This window comes from Lates calcarifer, linkage group LG24, assembly GCF_001640805.2.
Source record: "Lates calcarifer isolate ASB-BC8 linkage group LG24, TLL_Latcal_v3, whole genome shotgun sequence".
Taxonomy (NCBI): Eukaryota; Metazoa; Chordata; class Actinopteri; family Centropomidae; genus Lates; species Lates calcarifer.
Window position 1 is genome coordinate 11,111,656 of NC_066856.1, and position 22,364 is coordinate 11,134,019.

A 22,364-nucleotide genomic window follows, 5' to 3' on the forward strand; every position below is an offset into this window, starting at 1 on the left:
ACTTCAAGTCCTGCCAAACCTAGCAGCCTCAACTATCCACACAACAGTGATTTATATCTTCTGGTTTACAATGCTGGGGTAAGGATGGTCAGAGACTATTTTCATTATGCTGCCTGAGGTTTAAACAATGCTGAATGGCTTTAAGATGTGTTCCTAAAACTTGGGACATAATCTTACATGCTACAGAAAATAAAACACAAAAAGCTATAGTAATGTCACATTTACACTTGAGTTTTCATTTTACATTTGCAGGCAAAAGCACAACAAAACCTGGCCATTATCATGCAAAATATATGTAAGATAATTAGAGACTACAAAGTTACCCTGGTGATTTTTGTTGCTCGGTAAAAGTAATAAAGGCCAAAACCAAGCTATTCAAACAGAATGAAACTCGAGCTGATAACAAAAATTTAAAACAGCAAACCTTCCTACAAACAAAACACACCTGAGGTAGTTAGCTTACCTTTATCTTAGACTTGAACGTAGCCGTGCCTCTCCTGTGATCACCGTTTTATAGGAGTGGGACTTTTTCACCGATAGAGTTGCATTACAGTGCTAACTACTGTTTTGAGGACATGTCCAGAAAATTCTCAGTGACTGGAATAAAAATAACCTTCGCGCTGCGAAGGTATTTCAACTGATTCCCAGGTCGCTTAAACAAATCACTCGATTGATGGCACCCGGAAGTGACGTCTACTTAATAGTTTAATTAAGTGAGGTCTCTCTTTGACCAGTGGAGGGCAGCAGTGCGCCCTCGTTGCTCCGACTCTGCCATCTCTCGAAGAAGAAGAAGATGAAACTATATTTTTTTATAATTAATTTTAATTATATTAGGAATAATCTGGTATGTTTTAGTTGTGTTCCAGATGCCGCATTTGGTTGAAGAAACAGGGTTTGTTTCTTCAACCAAATGTGAAGAAACAAACAAACAAAGTGTTGTTGAGCGGATGCAATATTTTTCATTCCAGCTGGATAAAAGAGACCGGGAAAACTGGAAGTGTCTTCAAAACAGCATCAAGTTCTGTCAAACACATGCACTCAATGTTTTTTTCTGTGACTTGAAAGAAAAATCATTGATGTAAAATTCAAATGTAAAAATAATGACCATGTGGGATTACATTAAACCAAGGAGGATAAGGAGGAGTTAGATCACCCATCCTGGAGGACCTGTTGGTTTTTAGCACACTGTGTCTGACGGAGCATTTTTAAGGCTTTGATGGATGAAACTGTCCCAGTTGAATTTTAAGTACAGACAATGAGAGACTGCACACTGAGGAAAAACAGGTTTATTGTTGAAAATTTAAAAGTGCAAGACTGTACATAAAAACACAATTCTTCCCTCTTTGCTACAGATAACCCAGAAAGACATGTGACTTGTGATGCATTGTAAAACAAATTAAAAACAACTTCAAGTATTTTTAAATCCAACAGTAATCATAACAAGATTTTAACACCTCATAATTCTAAAAAAAAATATTATTTTGTTTGCATTAAACAATTTGAATGAATAAGACATGCTCATTGGCACCCTAGAAATTGTTCCTCACTTTGGCTTCTCATTTTCAAAAGTTTTAAGTTTCTTATTAATCATCAACTCCCCTAATGCTATAGGGTTAACCAAATACATGTCCAAGTTTGGTGTAATAGTACACCCATTGTTCCAGTGGTGCAGAACAGCTCAATACTGACTGTGAAAATGAATAAGTCTGTCCTGTCAACAAGATATGAACTCATAATCCGCTCTGCAAACAATGACATGCTTCAGACTTAAACTGTTTATTTTTTGCTTTTACTGCAACTATAAATGTTTATTACTATAAACTTTGGAAAACAAAGTGGATTACTTTAGCAGGACGGAGGCTCTACCTCGGCTTCAAATGACAGTGCAGAGCAACAGTGGAACTTTCATGTTGATGACAGCCTTGAGGAAGTTAACAGTTAAAGAACAGTGGAGGCTGATTTCATTAGCTGTGTGAGAACAGGCTGTTCACTTCAATGAACACAGAAAACAAAATCCAGATTGTTGATTATGGTTTAAATTACAGTTGCCATAAAAAACCAGCCACTCAAACTTCTCTGGGTGGTTCTTGCAGAGGAGTCCTCTCAAAAAGGGTTTAAAATGGAGCTTCTCCATAATTACATGTGCTAGTGTAGCTTCAAGTACAGTACTAGCTATTTGTTCAGATTGTTTTTTCTTAATAGTAAAGTCAAAAAAGTGTATTTACAAACAAATACATGAGCTATGCTGTGTTATGCCCTATTACCCTATAGGAGGTAATTAGATGCTAAATTTCCAAACCAACCTTACTCGGTATCACAACTCTCATTTTACCAAAAAAGCTTAACTGTCTTACAAATCTGTAGACACTTACTGTGCTCATTGACACAGACCCAGTCTCACAAACACACACATTCCTAGTTTTCCACATATAGCACATTCTAACCATACTGGACCATTTCAAGCAGTGAGTGATACTGACTTTATATGCCTTCAAAGCATACCTCCCTTCCACCATAGATTTATTTGTGCTGTACGTCAGGATAAATCCCAGTCTGTTCAGTTGTAAATTAAGACCTGGGTCAGTCTGCTGACCATTGATGGTGGTCTGGATCTCCCAGTAAGTACAGTGATGTGTGCCGCTAATTCCTGGGTGGCCTTTTTGCAGTTGCTTTGAATGGGCCTGGTGTATAAAGCCTGCACAGAAAACATTACTTTGAAAAGATAGTGGAGGTTTCATACTCCAGAGAGATGGTATTAATGATATGAAACCTGATCTCTCAGATTCCTAATAACATGGCATATGTGAGTGATGTTGTGTAGTTCCAACCAAATGATTATATTGAGAGCAGCATAAAATTAACAATCATGATCATCGTTGGAACAATCATAAAGAAGGCATATGGCTATAATCTGAATACGATACTATACAAAGAAGAGGTATCTGTAATGTTGCCACCATTTCATCTTTATAAGTTGTGACATGCTGAGACATTCACAGATACTCAGAGGGTGGAAAAGCAATGGAGCGCTGTCTTTGTGTGACATCTGTGGCAGTAATTAAAGTCCTCATCTCCCAAACTGTCTTGCCGTATTTCAGATCTCCTCATGCCTTGATATTTTTCTGACATAACACATGAAAGACTGGAGGAGGCATATGAACTCAAAGAAAATATTGATAGTGTAAACGGAGTTAGCGTGCTGGTGATCTGTGGGACATGAACAGATGGTGATCGCACTCTGAGCTCCCCTCCAACAAAGTGAAAATGGAATATAAAGTATGAAAATTGTAATGTGCGACGCAAGATATTTCCCTTTTCTGACGGGAAAATATTGTTTATGATGATATAAAGATTATATCAAGGCACCGATGTGACTCCATTATGCCATGTCCTCAAATTCTTCCACAGATCTTTCAAAACCACATCCCTTTCCAATGAGCAATAAATGTGCTGAAATACATGGGACATTAATCCACATACCATGTTTTACAGGATGGGGTTTTAAGTGATTAGTCTTCTCACACATCCTTTTACAGGAATCACCCTCAAAAGAAATGAGACAGGAGATTTGAGTAGTTTGTTGACCACATCCCGAGAGACAGACTCAAAAAAAGTTGGCACGGCTGGGTGTGCCATACCACAAAGCTCAGTAGGGTTCCAGTGGACGGATCAGACTGTGTCAGGGTGGAGGAGTGTGTCCATGATATGTGTGTGTGTGTCCGGTGCTGACGTCGCATGTGTAACACTGAGACGACCACAGTTTAACCAAAACGTGCCCAGGCAAACACACAGGAGCAATGCAGTCATGGTCAGGGCAGATTTTGATGTCTCTGTCAACGCCACAGTTTAACTCCTCTTTTAGCGTTTGCATGTTGAAATTCTGAATGTTCTAGGGACAAAAGGAGGCACATAAACAGAATGGGAACATGTGCACCAAATCATTTTTAATAAGATAACGGCATTCCTTGTATTCCCTCCACGACTTGCTCATTTGTTATTTGAAAAACACTACAGTTTCTAACAGTGCATTTCAATAAACCTTTTCTTAACATGGGTGTGCTGCCCTCACAATGTGAATATGCACTAGGCCTAGAAAAAGTCTACAACAAAATGCATCTGTTTCTAGACTCCACATGGAAGTTCAATAGCATGCTATAGAGCAAACAAAAATAAATGTTGTATTCCATACTCTGAAGTAATATTTTCACATTTTATCGTACAGTTACAGTACAATGTCTATGAAATATCTGTGAAAAAAGTATACAATCTTTTTTTTTCCATTCATATGAATTACAAAAATAACTGTCTCTGTACACATATTCAAAATGTCCAGTGGTTTGCATAATAGTTTGATTGGATCAATGTCTCTGGTCTTCATCACTATAGGCCTGTGAAAAATGAAAGACAAAAACATCAGTCTCCTAGTAACCAAAATCCGACACATTTAACCGCTAATAAGAATAATAACTGGGGTAATTACAATGAAACAGCCATTTAATATTTGAACATGTCATAGACAAACATGAGGTGGAAAATGAGGCCTGGTGTTGCCCAGTGGAGGTTCCAATGACTATATTTCATAGTAAGTTCTGGGAGAGCAGTGATTGGGGTGACTTAAGCAGCGAGCTTTGAGTTTGGTTACCGTGGCAATACTCTGGCCCCTCTGATAGCCAAGCAGCAGCAGCCTGCTCTCAGATCTCCCTCCAGACTGGCACACTGACACTGGGAACTGTGGGCACCTCCGGAGCCACAAGAAGGAGAACCGCAGACGACCTCAAACCAGACAGACTTTCTCCCTCTCCCAAATGTTGACGCTGAGAGTTGACGCTGTCTGCTGCGTGTAAACTCAGAACCCAAGTGACTTAATGGAACTGGGCAAGAGTGTTCCCGTCTCCACACATGGCCGGCCTCCACCAATCACATTTCAGAGCCACTGTGCCCTCCATTTAGCCTGTGATGGTAATTGAATGGACCATAAATGAAGGTGGAGGCTTCCACAGTAAGTCACCCATTGGTAGTTATTTAGGTAGCATGTTGTGGCTCTACAAATGAGGTCACTGACAGACACTGAGGCTCTCTCAATTTGAGGCAGTTGCTTACAATAGTAGAACTCTTAACATGGCTGGGTTTTGGTAACCCATGGGACACAGCACATTATGAGGTGAATGTGTGTCTCTGGTTTTTAGGCTGTGATGCCTCTAACTGTTCATTTTCTCACCTGAAAACACAGATCTCTTATTGGCGTCTCGTGCACCACCTGGAAAAATGAAGACAGAAAACATGTCACAATAAGCTGCATGATGACTCCTGATGAAATGAATAGTCTGACATTTTGGGGGATGCACTTATTCACAGTCTTGCTATGAGTTACTGTATATTTGACCCTTGATATCTAAATATGAAGGTACAGCTAGCAACTGGTTAGTTTACCTTAGCACAAAGAAAAAAAAACAACCGCTAAGTAAAGCTAACCGGCTGTAGCTTCATCAGACAGGTCTGAGAGTGGTATCAATGTTTTTAGCAAGACAGCAAATTAGTGCAAGTACTGACGTTGCAGTTACATTTTTTATGGACTGACTGGTGTATATGCTAAATTGGTGACCATGACCACCATGGGCAACAACACAACAACACTGTCTGTGCAATTATTAATGGTGATTCAGGAGATTAATAATACAAACTATCTTTGAACACTCTATACATACTGAATTCAACATGGTGCCTCGACAGTTGTGTGACATAACATTCTGATTTACATCAACTGTACATGTCTACACTGAATTCATTAATGTGCTAAGTGGGCTGGCTGCAGCCATAAAGGATAAAGGGTTTAGAAGTGAGAAAAATAACAGGATTCTTTCATCTCTTTGTGGGATGTGTGGTTGTCCCATTGTGGAAGTTTATGGAATAACAGGAAATAACTATGGAATTTTGCCCCCATTATTTAGCTCTCACCATACACTTGGCACAGCCTCAGACACATCTGCTGTGATACTGGGAAGAGAGTGTCACTGCACTAATGAAGCAAGCCCAATATTCATGGAAACACACGCATATACAGGTAGGTGGACAGACTCAAACCAGAGCAAACTACTTTATGGACAAACATGACCACTATAGTGTTTAAAATGCTCTGGCTGTGAAATAAAATGTGTTAAAAAAAACAGAGTGGTTTTTGTTTGTTTTTTCACCTTTTTCTATCAGAAGAAACTGATAAAACATCTAAGTAATAGGCTAAAGCAGCAGGAGATTTGTGTGACTGTTGCCCTGCTCCTCTGTTTGTAGATTTGAATTTTAAAAAATCTTAGTGGTTCAAATTGAGTCTTTAGTTGCCAGTATGTAATCCAATAGTATTATTTCAGGTCAAAAAATTACTCCTGAATAGACTAAAAAAATCACATTAAGGGGGTAAAAATGCTTCCTGAAAACAATTTTAATGTCTTCCCAGACTAATACAATCATTCACATGTTTAACACACACACTTACACATGCACACACACAAAGACATACAAACCAGATTTCAGCGAACAGTCCTGTGGGCCCTCTCTCACGCCAAAAAGTGCTTTGTCACGTCTTGTGGCTGTTGGGTCTCCTTTTCTCTGTCAGTCTCTCTCTCCCTGTGTCTGAGCCACCTCTAATTCAATATGGGGCTCATATCCTTTCTCAACATGCCATTACCGTTGCCAAGGCTTAGAGCAGGCCCCCAGGGGCTATTAGGAAAATTTATCCATTTATTTTGTAAGATACACATTTGGCAAAACAACGACCCTCTGGAGAAACTTGTCAGAGAGGTTATATTTCCATGTGACAACCATTTGCCTGCTTGATCTTTGTCTGACTGGAATTCTTGTTTCATAACGTCAGTGGAAGCTGTCGTTTTGAGTCCCACATGCACTTCGTTTTCAGTTTGAATAGCTGATGCTGATGCTTTGTTTACTAAAAAAACAGAGCTAAGTTAATTTGAGAACATTTATGAATTCATGGAATATATAATTTTTGGACTTGGATTCATAAATTAACATCAGAGCTGGTACTTTCTGACCTAGTGAAATATAGCAATGTTGATCTACCAGAAAGGTGACACTGCACCAGAGTGAGAACTACAAGTCAAATTACTATGAAATTTGTTTTTTAAATTTGATCAGGTCATAATTCCCCCCTCCCCATAAGGTATCCCAGAGGATGAAACCTTTCTGTTTTGGACACTCCATGAGCATCAGTTTGCAAAAATAATACACAGTATCTCAGAATCTAATAACACTAATATTGTCATGAAATTTGCAGAACATATCCATGTTTCCAAGTGGATAAGCCCTATTGATTTTAATGACCCTATAGCCTTTCTTTCAGTGGCAAGATGTGGACAAATGTTACACTTTAAGAAGTCCTACTGGAAAAGTGTGCTATTTGTTCTGTCCAATATCTCTATAGCCCACACATCAGTCCTTAAAAGTACCTGCTTTGAAAAAATATGTAATATTTACATAAGATAGTTTTCATTTAGTGCAGCTACAGTATAAATTCCAACAAACATCTCAGAGGATCAGAGATGTTTAGCCATATGTTAACCAATGTTAAGAGAGCATAAATTTGACAGTTTGTTAGTGGACCTCAGTGAATTGAGAACTACTTTTAGTTTCATTCTGGCAAGCTTCTGACTATCGAACCATACTGCCACATACATTCATGTGATTTATGGACCAGAACATTCAAGGAGGTCTGTTCTAATTCTGTCGTATTCAAAGCCAGAATAATATGCTGTACTGTATCCCAGCCAGACCACTACTGTGACTGGATTTACGGCTCTCTAGCAAGAACCGCGCATGTCTATCGACTGCATCTTGATAGAGATATATTGCTTACGTGGTGCCAGGAGGGGAAATTTTACATCACAACGTTTTCCCCCACATGACACCCCCCAGGATTTCACCCAACTGTGAAGTATAGAAATTGTTATGTGTCAGCCCTTGTGCTCCATATCAGAATTTTACAAGGAATACTTGCACATTAATCTTCACTTTTTAATAGATCTGTTGCCACTTTAATGCATTAGTTATTCACTGTGGTAAAGTGACATTACAGTAATGAAATGAGCTTTACATTGTTCAAAGAAAAAAAAAGCGAGGTAAGGTAAAAACATTAAGGGGGCAATTCTTCACATTTAACAGACAGGCTTAAAGAAACTTTCCTTGCTCTAGGGAACCTGAATTAGGAGATGATAAACAATGAATGTAGAGTTTAAAAAAGTAAATATAGAAGGAAGAGCTAGGTAGGTCACTTACTCTTATCCTGTTCAGGAGGCTCCAGGATGTCACTGTCTGTGTCACTGGGGATATGCCAGGGCTGTCTGATGGCCTGTAACTGCTGGTAAAACTCATCCTGAAATGGAACATAACAAAACAGAAATGATGGAAGAGAATTTTTGCTCTGCGTAGATAATGGACAGAGGAAAATGGAGAATGGAGATATGTCTAAGATGTCAAAAACTGAGACTCACACACACAACGTGTTGCTAAAGCTTATTTTTTATCATCTTTTATACTGGGAGCCCTTAGAGCAAAGATTTTATGTATATATTACCCTAATGTTCGTACAAAAAACATATATATTTTAAATTTTTTCTGTGCTAACATGTTGGAGACAAGAAAACCAGAATTCACATCTTTTCATTCCTGTTCATCCAGTATTTCAAGATACTGCTGATTCCCTCACTTTCTATTCAGAGGCTTCAGTCCTTCTACATAGGACCAGGTGGCCTCAATAAAATCAGAATGGGTGCAGTGGTGTTTTGGATAATCTCACTAGGTGTCAACTAGAGTAACTGTCAAAGAGTATATAGAGGGACTGCAAAATTCCTGCCCACCATTAATAAAGCCTTCAAAAAGGTCTCATATTTAACAGTGCTGCTGTTAAGTAGATCATGAAAGGAATATAAAAAAGAATTCCCATTGAAAGTTCCCCTTTTATGTCAGACTCCTTTTCCACAGTGAAATGACATCCTACTGTACAGACCTCCATGACTCTCCACTAAACCCCACACGAAGCATGCATTTGTTTTTGTGAGGGTACGCACATGTGTGATATTGTGTGTTCTGGTGCCTTTTGTGTAAAGACTGTATAAAGACTTTTGTACTCTACAGCCAGCTTTACTTGGGTATTGAGCCTGTTTTACACTCTGCATACTGCATACTCTGCAAGTTCACTGTCACTGTGCTAAAACATTATAGTAAAGCTGGAGTGATTTTCAAGTCCTTGACCCAAAGTTTATGACAATTTTACTTGTATGCTTTACACACTGTGGGTCTACTTGATCTATTTTATTGCTAGAGAAATCTGTCATGTAAGACATAGCAAAAATGTAATATGTAGAATTTCATAACACACCACGGCCATAGAAGATACTGTGTCCATTAAAGGAATAGCTCAACATTTTGGTATTTGCAGCTACATGAAATCAGTATCACTCTCATGTCTGTCCACTGAATATAAAGCTACAGCCAAAAGACTCTTAGCTTAGCTTAGCATAGAGACTAGACGCATGATGGAGCAGCTAGTCTGTCTCTGGTCAGAGAAAAATGCTGAGCTAAGCTGACCCCCTCCTGATGTTAGCTTTGTATATGAAAGTGATATCAATCTTCTCATCTAAATCTCTACAAGAAAACAAATGAGTGTATTTTCCAAAATGTTAGGCTATTCCTTTAAAACAGTTACAGCACTGATACTAACCACAATAATATAATTTAGAAAAATTGCAGGGCCTTCACAATTCAACTTCACCTCCTTCCCATGGATACACCTGGTCATGTATTATTGCTTACATCATTTCTGGACAGTGAGCAAAACTGTGTTTTGATGATAAAGGTAAATTTCTCAGTTTAGGGTCTTACCTCAGACAGATAAGCCCGAAGGCTGGCACCAAGGCTGTCTGTAGTGCTTAGTCCAGGAGGGGTGAGCAGTGGTCGGGGATGTGTGGGCTGACTTGTGGGCGTCACAGGGCGGCTCCGCGACCTCCTGAAGGTCACCTCTTTATGAGATCCAGGGTTAAAGGTGGAGCGTGTCAGTAAACTATTTGGGGTCAGAGGCCTACTGGGCGTTCTGGGGGTTTGGGTCCTGCTCCCAGGGTTGCTGGGAGATTGAGTCCGACCCATGACCAAAGAGGTGGGTTTGGGACTGAGCAAGGGGAGACCAACGCCACAGGGCTTGCCTGAGAGGCTGCCAGCCGGAGACTGGGGCCTGGAGACCAGACTGGGAAGAGGAAGTGTGTCGGGCAGTGTTCTGTGTCGCAGAGGGGTGTGGAGCAGACTACTGTGCAGATTATTAGTGCTCCGAGTGGTCATCTTCCCTGCCTCTGCCAGCTTGGCCAGATCCTTCTCAACCTCTGAAGGAAAAAAGAGACATAATCCAAATCAGCATCCATATACCATACTTTAAAACAGTCAACAGATACACTGTCTGAAGGAGCGAGACGGTGTAATTTCCTCAGGACTAAGAGATTCCGTGATAGAGTCAGGCTTGGTTTTTCTTACATATTCAGAGGCTGTGGAGGTTAGTGTATGTCCTACAAGACTGATGATTCACAATCTTTACTGAGCATTAAAGTGGGCGAGACTGCTTGGTTTAATCCTTCTTCTGGGCAATGATGACAATATTTATAGACCCTGTAAATTGTGGTGAATCCAACTTCCTCTGTCAGAACAGGTTCCAAGTTAATATACAGTAAGAACAGCCTGGTAATATTTTTGTTCTCTGTGCCTGACAAAAACACATTTGTTTGCCTCACTGGTAGTCTCAAAAACATTTCTGTTTGTAAAAGAAGTGACGCTGCCAACTTCTGCGATCAACATCTGGGTCATTTTTTCCGTGTTTTATGCTTTCGTTCCAGGTCTTGGCAATCAGGATTCAACACACCAGTCTGGGAGTTATCATTTGAGAGGGATAATTTCAGGAATGACTCACCAGCAGCGAGTATTTCTGGAGAACTGTATATGTGTGACGTTAAATAAATAACAAAAAGGGGCATGACAAGTATTTCACAAACCTTGACTTCCATGTTTTTGAGCAAATGGTCCTTGCCTCCTATACAAACAACATTTTTCCACGCAAAAATGTGAAACACATGCTCCTATTCACTGACAAATACCCATTTAGTATGCAAAGCAGAAAACGTCTGTAAAATCCTACTCTAAATGCAGCTTTGGGACAATTCTGGGTTTGAAATCAATTCCAGACTATTTTGTATACCATCCTTCTGGGATCAAATATATTTAATTCTCTGACATGCATAATTAGATTGCTGTTTCTGTGCTTAATCAGCTCTGATTATATGGAGGTTGACCTTTATAGTGGGATACATTGCAGAACACTGCCTTGCCCATGTGTTCAATAACCTGCATGTGTATTGCATGACATTGTGTCTGTGTTGCCTTAACCTTAATACATTCTACAGATGTTACTTCTCTAAATAAGAAGAGTGAAAACTAAAGGTACAGGTCACAGCTTGACTTTGTCTTACTTTGTCTGACTGACTAAAAGGCTGAAAGAAAATTAACTCTCTAGGGTGCTGAGGGCATATCATGACATCAGCTTGTGTAAGTGGCAAGACTGCAGTATATAACATTACAGTAGAAATCATAAAGAGGCTTTGTTATTAGGTTGATAAACAGCTAGATCATAACCGTAAGAGATGCGGAGGGGTAAATACTTCATGACCTCCAAGTTAAAGCCCTTAACCACACACACCATGTCCACTATGAGTGGTGTTATTATTGGATCATAAACAGGATATCTTCATTAGTAATCTGTTCCCATAAAGTTGATTTTCCAATCTCAAGTTATTTACCAGTAGAATGATAAACACCACATGTTTTTGTTGTGAAAATCTTTCCCCCTTCCGTAAATGGCTGCTCCACTCATGATTTTATTGTAAACCAGTTGCTTCCCTAGACTTCCTGGCATTAATAAGTAGCCTATTATGAGCAGCTTTATTTTGAAATTCTGTGCAGATGACTGTGTTTAACACAGAAATATTATAAGTCATCTCACAGACACTGATATATAATGACAGCTCCTACAGATCAAAGAGGCACCATTGAAATCCATATGGTAGAAATCTTTGATAAGTTTTGATCCAATCATTCAGTAATAAGAACAGGGAAAAGACAAACAGAGAGAAAATGAGACAGAGAGAAGGAGACAAGATGAAATGGAAACAGATCTAATCTATTAAACTCTTTGATCAGGCAGCAGTTGCACATGGTGAGGGAGTACAGGGCCATAGCACGCTATACAACCATTCTGAACTCATGCAAACTGGTCCCTTCTCTAAAAATAATCAAAGGCACTAATGACATATCATTTGTCTGTATTACATCTGCAGACTTATGGTACAATATACGCTTGCCTGAATAAATTAAAATACCAGCCACTGTCCTTGGATAAGTATGATGGATAAGAAAGGCTGGGTATTGAACATTAATTCTTTTTGAGTGCAGACCAAAGATACATCTGCATTAAGTACTGAAGTGTCAAAAATTGAAAGCTGGAATTGAATACCTTGTAATATTCTTATCCTTGTTTAGTTGCATGCTTTTGTAAAATGGCAAAGGGGGTTAAAAATAGTGTATGTGGTGAAACTCAAGTCAAACTGTACTTAACACCCTTCAGCAACAAATTCAGTGAGCAGTAATTTATATGTATGTAAAAAAAAATAATCCGAATTGTTTTATCACAAAAGGGGCGATTGCACAACCGCATAATTGTGGTAATGATTTAAGATGAAAAGTGAGACTGTGGCTCCAGACATGGAATGTATTAGCAGCTAATAAAGGCTTGAAAGAGTTGAATTAGCTTGTTGAACAGCTTCACTGAAATGCCTTGGTGGGAGCCCTTAGCCTCAATATTCAGTAACTCAAAACAATCAATGCCATCTGAGGACCTCTGGGGGAAAGTTAAGTCTGTTGTTAACACAAATAGTCCTCTTTTAGCATAGCAACAGTTTGCTGTTTTGTCCTGTATTCACTGAGGGAACCAGTGCATTCGGTGCTGATGTGTAGATGAGCTGAGAAAGGTCATTACAGCTGGGACCACTGTTGGGTGACAGTAATAAGCTTACTAAGTAGGATGAATATGCTTCAAATAAGTCTGGTATGTGAAGAAGCGTACGAGGTCTTTACACACAGTGACGCTGTCAAACTGAGTGGGAGGACATGTATAAACAAACAAGTGTGTGACACATGATGGTAAATGACGATGTTCCCTCTGGCCTCAATTCAAGGCTTTCATCTGATCCATAAGCAAATACATACTTGATCATTATGACAACAAAAGCAGTCTGTGAGTCACCCAGACGTCACATATATCAAAGATGAGCCTTGAACTGCATTAGGAATAATGATTTCCAAAATGCCACACAAATTCCATTTTGTCAGACAAAATCAGTCTCTGGCTTCGATCACCTTCAAATGACTCAGCAGAGCTAGACTTATCGATTGAACCTGTCAAAGCTGGAGTTGAGATGAATTCTTGGCATGTGGAAATTATTTTAATTAGTTTTTCTATTTAGACTTGACACATTTATTAGGATCACTTTTTAATTAACCAAGAAAATCCTTTGGCCAAAAGCAGTGCATTCTTTGGCTGGATTCTTCCCCTCCCACTCCTCATAAGAACTTTCTAAACCCCTTTCTATTTCATAAGTCTCTGTAGTTCAAAATGTACGTGTGTGTGTGTATGCATGTTTGCTCAATGTAGACTGTATCTGATCCAACTTACCCATACAATTAATAATTAAAGCCACCAATACTCAAGCAAACAAACTAAACTCATACAGACACAAAGGCATGGCACACATACATGCATACCACACAGACACATGTAGAACACGCACACATACACAAGGCTGCCTACCAGCGAGCTGTTTGCCCATGTTCTCCAGCTCTTTAGAAAAGAGGGAGTCACCCAGTAGCAGGCCCGTCTGCCCGACGGAGCTCCCACCTCCTCTGACAGCCTTCAGATCAGTCTCCCAGACAGCCTGACGCTAGTTAGCGAGGAAAACAGAAAGAGAGAAAGTCACATTAGAAGAAAGACCCTTCAATTAACTCTTTATATAATTTTCAGCTATTGCTAGAAATATCTGAGCCATATCTCCTGGAAAAAAAGAGGCAATTACAATTTTATGAGCTTTAGAAAAACACAAGAAACCACAACAAGTGTAGATGAAAGCACAGAGCGTGCAGTGTGCTCTGTTTAGTGAATGCGGGACACTAGACTTTCAGTAGTGGTTCAGGAGATTTTTGTTTAACTTTCAGTAAATCTATAGGAACTTGTATGCATAGTCTGTTGGCAAAGACTCTGACAGCAGCAAACCTTGCACCAGCTGTTTAGGAACAATAAATCAGCCATTTTGGATAGTTTCCTGGGTGCACACGAGATTGGTATTATACAAAAATAAATATCAAATAAAGATGATCATATTCCAAAGCATAGGAAAGAAAAGAAATTCTAAAAAAAGCAGATTGGATCATTAATAGTGGCTGCTTTGGCCTATTTTGCTCCTGCCTCTTCCTGGCCAAGTGTATGATTTGGAAAGGGACCTGTTATACAGACTGGGGTTTGCCAAGTCCCATAGTGGCAGCATGCCTAATCCTCCTATTTATTCCTTTGATGGGACACAAGTGGCCAGATGATCTGTTAAGCCAATGGACCAAGTGCACACGAGCTCCAAACACAGGTGAGAAATAAAATCTGTCAGACATAATTCCACCTCCTGTACATTTGGTTTACACTAGATAAGTTATGATGCCTCTGATGCCAGCACTTACATCATTTAATGTGCTAACGCTTAATGAGAGACCGAGCTGACTTGACAAAGTGCTGACACAGAGTAAGGCTCTAGGAGATGTGTGATATACATACAGTTCTGTCATCCAACAATATTTAAAGACAAACCTGGGATATAACAGGCCACTCATTTTATGATTTTCAGGATTCAAAATGGACTGAAAAGTCTTTCCAGAGAGGAGGTATGGTGGAAAACAAGTGAAGCAACTACCCTCTGATAAATGACAGAACTTGATTCCCAGGGTCTGTGGCATTGATCTTTGTGTCTGTCAGATACATGAGGCGTTCTGTGGCAGCAGAACCACAACACCACAAGCCAATCCTTAATTACAGCCTTCATAAAGCAGCAAGGCGGGCTGAACATTACAACTGAGTGCCCTCCCCAACTTTATTTCTTTCTCTTTGGTGGTATCCCCCCAAATCCAATAGCATGACTTCATCTTGTCCTCTCTAGCTCTAGGTCTTCTCAGCTCTGGCAAACAAGGCCACCAACAGATTCAAGTATCCCAAATGCATTTGTATAATCTTAATAAAGTAATTATATATTTATACTGTGATTTATCATAAATGGTGCTACTGCTACATTTTGTAAAGGTCCAATTTATTGTGATGCTTAAAAAAACAGTCTTACTCCATAAGACCAGTTGGTAAACAGATTTACTCTTATCAACAATATCCACAGTGTAGCATTTGCATTGCTACAGCTCTAAAGCTCCTCTGTCCACTAAACAAAAAGACTAAACTGTAATCAGGACCATATCCTGGAGACTGTAGGCTGGAGGCTAAGACTGGTGGTACTGTGCAGTCCCGTGGCTAGGTAAACAAACAGGATATACTGAGTCTGCAAGCAATTCACTTCCTCAGATAACATCAATAAATAAACAAACAGACATTACGATCAAAATATGACCGTTGTTTCATCACGTTTGGTGAAGTCATATATATTTACCAAGTCACCTGGAAGACGTCAACATGAACAGTCTATCATAACAGTGCATATTAAAAAATCCTGTACAAAACAGAAAGGCTCCATGCTCTAGATAGGGGCAAAAAAACTAAACAAAAAATGGACTTGATTACACGCTGAAGGGACACAATGAAGTGATGAAAAGTGATTTCCCTTCACCATAGTTTAAAGCAGCTATTGTCCTTATCTGGAACAATGTATGACATGAGCACAGATGGGTCAAACTTTTTTCTATTGTTTGGATGCTTAGATTGGAAGCTTTAATCTACAGAGACAAAGAGATGGGAAGGAATGCTTTTTCATCTCCAAAATAAAGAGTGGCTATGATTTTGCAATGACTTATGAGTATATTAATGTCAGTGGCGCAAAACCCAAGTTGTATAATCTCCCTCCCAGTATGACAAAACTAAAAGACCTAAAAGAGAGAAGGGAAAAACCCTCTGGTGATGCTTCTGCCCAACTAACAAACATGGATCTCGTTTCTTGCAAAATTGATTCCATGTTGAGAGCAAACAAGACAGAAAGAGAGAGGATGGAAGTCTAGAGTTAAATATTTTATAGCCTGCATGTGTGCAGCTATACGTGTGTGGTCACCAGTAATAATCACCACAATCTGGGGTTTGGTCCAACATTGCCCTCCGCACAACAAGAACTGCTCGGGATGTGTGCAGGCAGTCACAGACCTCAAACATGGTTGGGCTGGGTTGGAGGTTTTCGGCCTACTGCTGGCTTTGAAAAACACAATTGATGGACTCTCTTGTTGTGGTCAGGCCAGGGTAGCAATGGGACTAATACACTGTTGCTTGAGATTTGCCATGCACTTTTATCTGTCTTCTTACCAATAGCTACTGCCTCTTAAAGGTGCTATGTGTACATTTTTGCTATCCCTACATAGCCAAAGTTAGTACTGACAGCAGCACTACTTCTTCATCCTCTGTGTTGGACTGAGGGCAGACTGGGTGCTGCAGTGAGTCACTAATACAATACGAGATGGGCCATGGCTAGCTAAAAAAAAAAAAAAAAAAAAAAAAAAAAAAAACAAGTTAACATTGGCATTGCTTTCCACCACTGGAGACAGCTCTTGGTGAGTAAAGGAAAGATGCTGCATTGCTTCTATGTTTTTAACTTTTAATGCTAATGTTGGTGATGTAGCAATAGCATTAACTTACATTTAACATCTTTAAAAAGGTAAGCTTTTCCTTTTGGTAATGTGACTCATTCAACTCTTTAGGGGGCAAGGAGGACAACTGAAACAGAATGAGACTTGCACTTTTAGGAATTCGGAATGACTGTCATTTCAGCTTAGCAAAGCCAGACTATGTAAAAATTTAGACAAAAGACCAATAAGAGCAAGTGCTGATTCTCTCCAAACAGGTGTAAGTTGGGTACATATCCGTGTGAAGAGCAGAACATCCTGGCAGAGGAGATCTTGTCAGCATAAGGATTTGATCTGCACATGTGTGAGATAGAGAACACTGAGTACAGTATAATTGGATTATTTTTACTCTAACCAAACAAAGTTTCTGATGTTACTGATTATGAGCTCTTCAAACACGCAAGGAGAGATCATCTGTCTTTGTAGCACATGATCATAAGTCACTCATATTAATTATAAAGATGTTCAAATGTACATAGGTAGACAAACATCATGTATGTATTCCTGGACTCTGGGATCAAAACAGTTTATAAACAGAATTGCAAGGGCAAAAAAACATAATTCTAATTTAAATATCTATATTTCAAATTAAAACAATCAAATAGGTTGATATACTAAACGCAACTGTAAGAAACTGGAGATACAGTGTCTTCCAAATAATTTTGCTGTTGTAGTCCCTTACAGCTTGCATAGCCATGGGAGGATATGGGATGTGAGGAGTAACACAACTTTTAATGAGTTCCTGTTGTTTTGGCTCACAGCAGCAACACCTAATGGATTTTATAGACTATATACAGGGCTCACCAGCTTGTGGACCCAACCACTGTGTTAGCACTGCCAAAAGCAAACAGGATGTTGCCAATAACACAGTTAGCCTTCTATTCAACATTAGACAGGGTGTATGACATACTGCCTGTCCCTCAGTCATAGAAGAGCAACCAAAGAAAGTGCAGAGGAGTAAAAACTAGGAAAGGGGAAATAATCTTCAAAAAAATATATATTTGTATGAATGACATCTTGTAGTTAATTTTGCTAAATGCATAAAAGATTTAAAGTATGATTCTGTTGAAATGGTGTCTGTATGTGTAGGAGTAGTCTTATCTTATCTTATCAGACTCAAGCAAATGTGGACTGTGGATACGAATGATGAAACGCTGAAGATGAATACGCAGTGTTAGTGCCAAATAGTGCATTGACTTGTCCTTTAATATCCAAATATGAGCCTTATCTTCGTCGAGCGTGTTTGTCATAAAAATATTGACATGCATATTTAAATTATGTAAAGTTCTCTAACTTTCCCACAGCATTAACTATCAGGTTTTTACTTTAATACTGTGCTGTTTCTGTATCTCTATATATAGGTTAACCCTGCCATCACACAGCCCAGATTTTCACATGGTTTTACATTTGTAATATAGGCTTAACATACTTTTTCTAAGTGGAATGTAATGTTTAAATGGTCTATTTTATAAATGTTTGACTATATTCACCATTGCTGTTAAATTGCTTATTGTGTTCTAACAATAATTAAGTCCATAGCACACAGATGACAAATTAAGCAAAACCACTAATATGGAAAATCTGTAAATCCTAAACAACCGTTGGAAAACTGCACTGGAGTTACCTATACTCTAGAGACTTGCTCAGAGGATAACCATGCATGCATAATTTTGGAAGTGTAGGGAGCATACTGGTGCCAAATATAAAAAGCTATACAGTGTATCAACTCAAACTCTGCCAGATTCCCCTGGAAACAAAAATAAACCATTACAATGGCTCTGCCTTGTATCATACATACATACAGCATTGCATCCCACTGGTAGATTTTTAAGATGGTAACACCCATACAAGCTAAATTTGATTAAAACATATCTCTCAACACTTACAAAGGAAACTGTAGGAGAATTTCTTGGGAAATTTGCTCTAAATATTGCTTTAGGAAAGTATTTGTCTTTATGAGGCAATTATCACCTAAAGGAGCTGGCAGAAGCAGGGGGCCTGTCAGACTAATAATGATAACCATTAACAGTGTTTACTTTCCAACATCACCAAGCTTTTACTGCCCAAACCAGGGCAATATACAATTTAAGGCATACTACATTTATGGACAGACGTGAATGACGAAATGTGCTAAAAATAAAATACGACTTCAAACCTTTAAACCTAGAGAAAGTTACAGGCATCCTTTCTTTAACACGAATAACCAGAGCAACAAGTGAAAAAACAATTGGACACTTTTCTACCATTTTTTTAAATATATGTTAAATATTTACAAGTAGCAGCAGGTGATACTAATTTATAGAATAGTTAATTTATAGAATGAAACAATCGGCAAGTTATTTCTCATAATGTATGACGTCAGCCATTGTGTTTTTTCCAAAAACGTTCATAAAAGCGTTACATTTTTTCTGCACCATTTAGCGATTGTGGCCCACAAGCCCCTGAAGGACCATTTAAACTAACAAGCTATTACAAATCACATTTGCCTTTCAAAGAGAGCCAAACATACGCAATTGAACACAAAACAACTACATTAGCTACAGTAGGTGACAGGAGACGTTTGCACTTGTGGTTTTCATATGGGACATATTAGTACTTTGTTCTGAAGTGTGGCAGACAGGGTTTAACCTATGCAGATGTAGTGTAAGGTTAGAGATGGAGTGTTTAGTCGATTGGTATAAAGCAGCTAAAATAGAAGCTCCAAGAGGATGTGAAGGCCAGTGGTGAGGAGAGAAAACAGATCAAGTTGAAAGTTAAATTAATTAACTAGAATCTCTGAGAAAGACGTTATCTGGTATTAAAATTGACACTGTCTATTGCCTGGGAAAGCCTAAGCTTTTTACCTGAAAAATGTAAACAGGTATTTGTCTAAAAGCCAGTTTATAAGAATAGGAAAATTAGAATAAAATATGCAGTTTGAATTTATAAGGTGCACAATTCTCTAATTTCTATATGGTGTCTTGCATGCATTTGGTCTACTCCATCAGACGTCCGACGGCAGGTTTTGATTCAACAGGTCCTTTGGCTTCTCAAAGTCTGCTCCCAGTTAGTCTGGAGCCGTTCTGCATCTGCTCTGCACACGGAGCAATGCCTTGGCTCCAAACCCCTTTCTTTCTTTAGAAAATGCTGTAAAAAGCCTTGTCTAACACTTAGATTGGGCAATTATAAAAAAAAAGGTATTGGTTTTTTTCGCAGGGCATAATTATACAAAGGTACAGGCGTCTTAGCTGACCGCTTTATTAACAGCATGTGAGTGTTTGTCTGTGTCTGAGTCTGGTGTGTGCCACATTAGGCCTCTATAGATTTCTTCCCTGAAGCATGTGAGGTTATCACGCAGTCCCCCTATTGAACAAAACTGTGTGTACTCCCATAACCCATAAATATTTAGCTCTATTGTATAAGACTTCTAAATCAAACTCAATTGTCACAGTGTCACTAGATACTCTTTTCATTTATTCCTTTCAGATTCCACAAGTGCCCTGAGAGGTAAGCAAAGTGATATAGGCAGATTTCTAATTGGGGTATCAATTGTTGAGCACTATCAACTGTTGTGTAAGCTGAAATGCCCACATAAAGATGTATCAGTTTTGCTTGGGTCTTGTCCTATTAACAAGAAGCCTGAGGTGGTTTTCACTCACACTCAGACAATAGAGGCTGCGGAGGAGAGAGCGACGTGGTAAATGATGGCTGTAAAGCGATCTTAATTGTTTGGTGATGGATGTAGGGAGGACACTTACAGAGCCTGACACTTGAGACAAGGCCTCACATTCCTGCAGCCGTCCCGCCGCTGTGTCCACCCCGGGCAGTGGAGCTGCTCCAGACGACACGCATAAACAGGAAGAAAAGAAGGACAGAGCAGAGCATGAGACCACAAAAATGTTAAAAGAAGCAAAAAAAAAAAAAAAAGAAAGAATTACTTTGAATTTGAACTGTGTTATGCAACTTACAGGAGATGTCAGGTACAGCTTGTTCAGATATGTGAGGCCTGTGCTCCTCCTCAGATCTGCTGTCTGATAGACTGTCCCCCTGCAACCTAGAAACAACACATAACACGTATACACTACTGTACAAATTGGCAACAGGGTGCATTTAAATAATCTCTCAAATCGGTATTTTTCAGCCACAACAGTGCAACGCATGTTTGGAAACTGAATGTCAGATAACAAAAAGACAAGCAAGTTGCTATCAGTCTGAGGTGATGAGACAAAGAGGAAGTGTTTAGCGAGTTTCTAATCTCTTCTTCCGCAAAATCTGGGACAGTACCAAGAGAGGAGGAATATGGGGGTCAGTTCTAGGACATAAACCCAATCTTTTCATCAGTGTTTCTCAAATTATATCTGAAATAGTTCTTTCTTTTACACAAAACCAAGGTAATGTGCTTACAGACAAATGGTGCACAGAATAAAACTGTGCACAGTTCACTTGTTTCACAGGCAACTTCACTTTTTCCAAGTGATTTTTCGGAGATATCTATTTGTACTGAAATTGAAGCTGGTGTGAGACTGAAATGCATGTTCAGTGGAAAGATGAACTGAATTTATACTAGTCTACAAACTAATTCACACATTCCTAACAACAGTATTTAATTATACCAGCATTTATTTTTTCTAAAGCCTATTTTAACGACTAGAAATCATACCACATATTAACTGTAATTACACACTACTTTGGCCCCTAGCCTTTTGCTGTGTGTTATTTCCATATCATCAGTGCAACCATTAGCTAAAGACAAAGGAAAGCAATCCATATGCTTTTATGGCACGGCTGCATTCCGTCACAGCCGCAGGGCCTCTTGGTTTCTACTTCTATGATGAGGGTAAAAGCAGAACACAGCTTTTTCAAGTGTATTCTATTTCTTTCCTTCTTTATACATCCTTCTCCTTGTCTCTCCCTCTCTTTAATGGTCTTTATAAGGCCATTAAACAGTACCCAAGATGACTATCACAAGGCCTTCCCCTTCCCTGAACAAAAGCTGCTCATAGCCACAAGTCCTGACTACCATTCCCTCGGTACATTCCTGATATGAAAGCAATTAATTTAATGAGAACTACAAGCCCAAAAGAGGTTTGTGGAGATCTATCCATTTCCTTGGACTGCTCAGCCAACTCCTCCGGACTATGCCCAAGATCTGGGATGCGTTTGCACACAGGAGGTTTTGCGGCAGGAGCACATAGCCATTAGAAAAACTGATCGAGCGCATGGAGGAGGTGGATGAAATGCTGGTGTGACCACAGCTATAGCCCAAGAGACAGAGACACGGCCACAACACACAGGCCACATGGCACTTTACACTTCAACCAACCAGTAGAGAGCCAGAGGAAGCAGCGTGTTTCCTGACCTGCCACTGCTAGTTAGGAGCCACACAGGCTGACTGGACTGTTGGGTGGTGTGGACAGTGTCTG

At 39.3% G+C, this 22,364-nt stretch overlaps 2 protein-coding genes across 2 annotated transcripts in view; both read right to left on the reverse strand.

The window, feature by feature from the left end:
- Window positions 1-670, reverse strand: part of sulf1 (sulfatase 1) — a 77,960-nt gene extending 77,290 nt beyond the window's left edge. Inside the window, exon 1 of the mRNA XM_018673969.2 lies at window positions 464-670. The gene's annotated coding sequence lies outside the window, so the exon portion shown is untranslated. The remainder of the gene's footprint in view (window positions 1-463) is intronic.
- Window positions 671-3,806: 3,136 nt separating this feature from the next.
- The window catches only part of lg24h8orf34 (linkage group 24 C8orf34 homolog), a 55,158-nt gene continuing 36,600 nt past the window's right edge, over window positions 3,807-22,364 (reverse strand). Inside the window, exons 9-15 of the mRNA XM_018673965.2 lie at window positions 20,910-20,995; window positions 20,700-20,773; window positions 13,907-14,036; window positions 9,889-10,379; window positions 8,284-8,380; window positions 5,219-5,257; window positions 3,807-4,388 (exon numbers count right to left, since the gene is read on the reverse strand). Coding sequence (XP_018529481.1) covers window positions 4,381-4,388; window positions 5,219-5,257; window positions 8,284-8,380; window positions 9,889-10,379; window positions 13,907-14,036; window positions 20,700-20,773; window positions 20,910-20,995 — 925 coding nt within the window. The 3' untranslated portion in view covers window positions 3,807-4,380. The remainder of the gene's footprint in view (window positions 4,389-5,218; window positions 5,258-8,283; window positions 8,381-9,888; window positions 10,380-13,906; window positions 14,037-20,699; window positions 20,774-20,909; window positions 20,996-22,364) is intronic.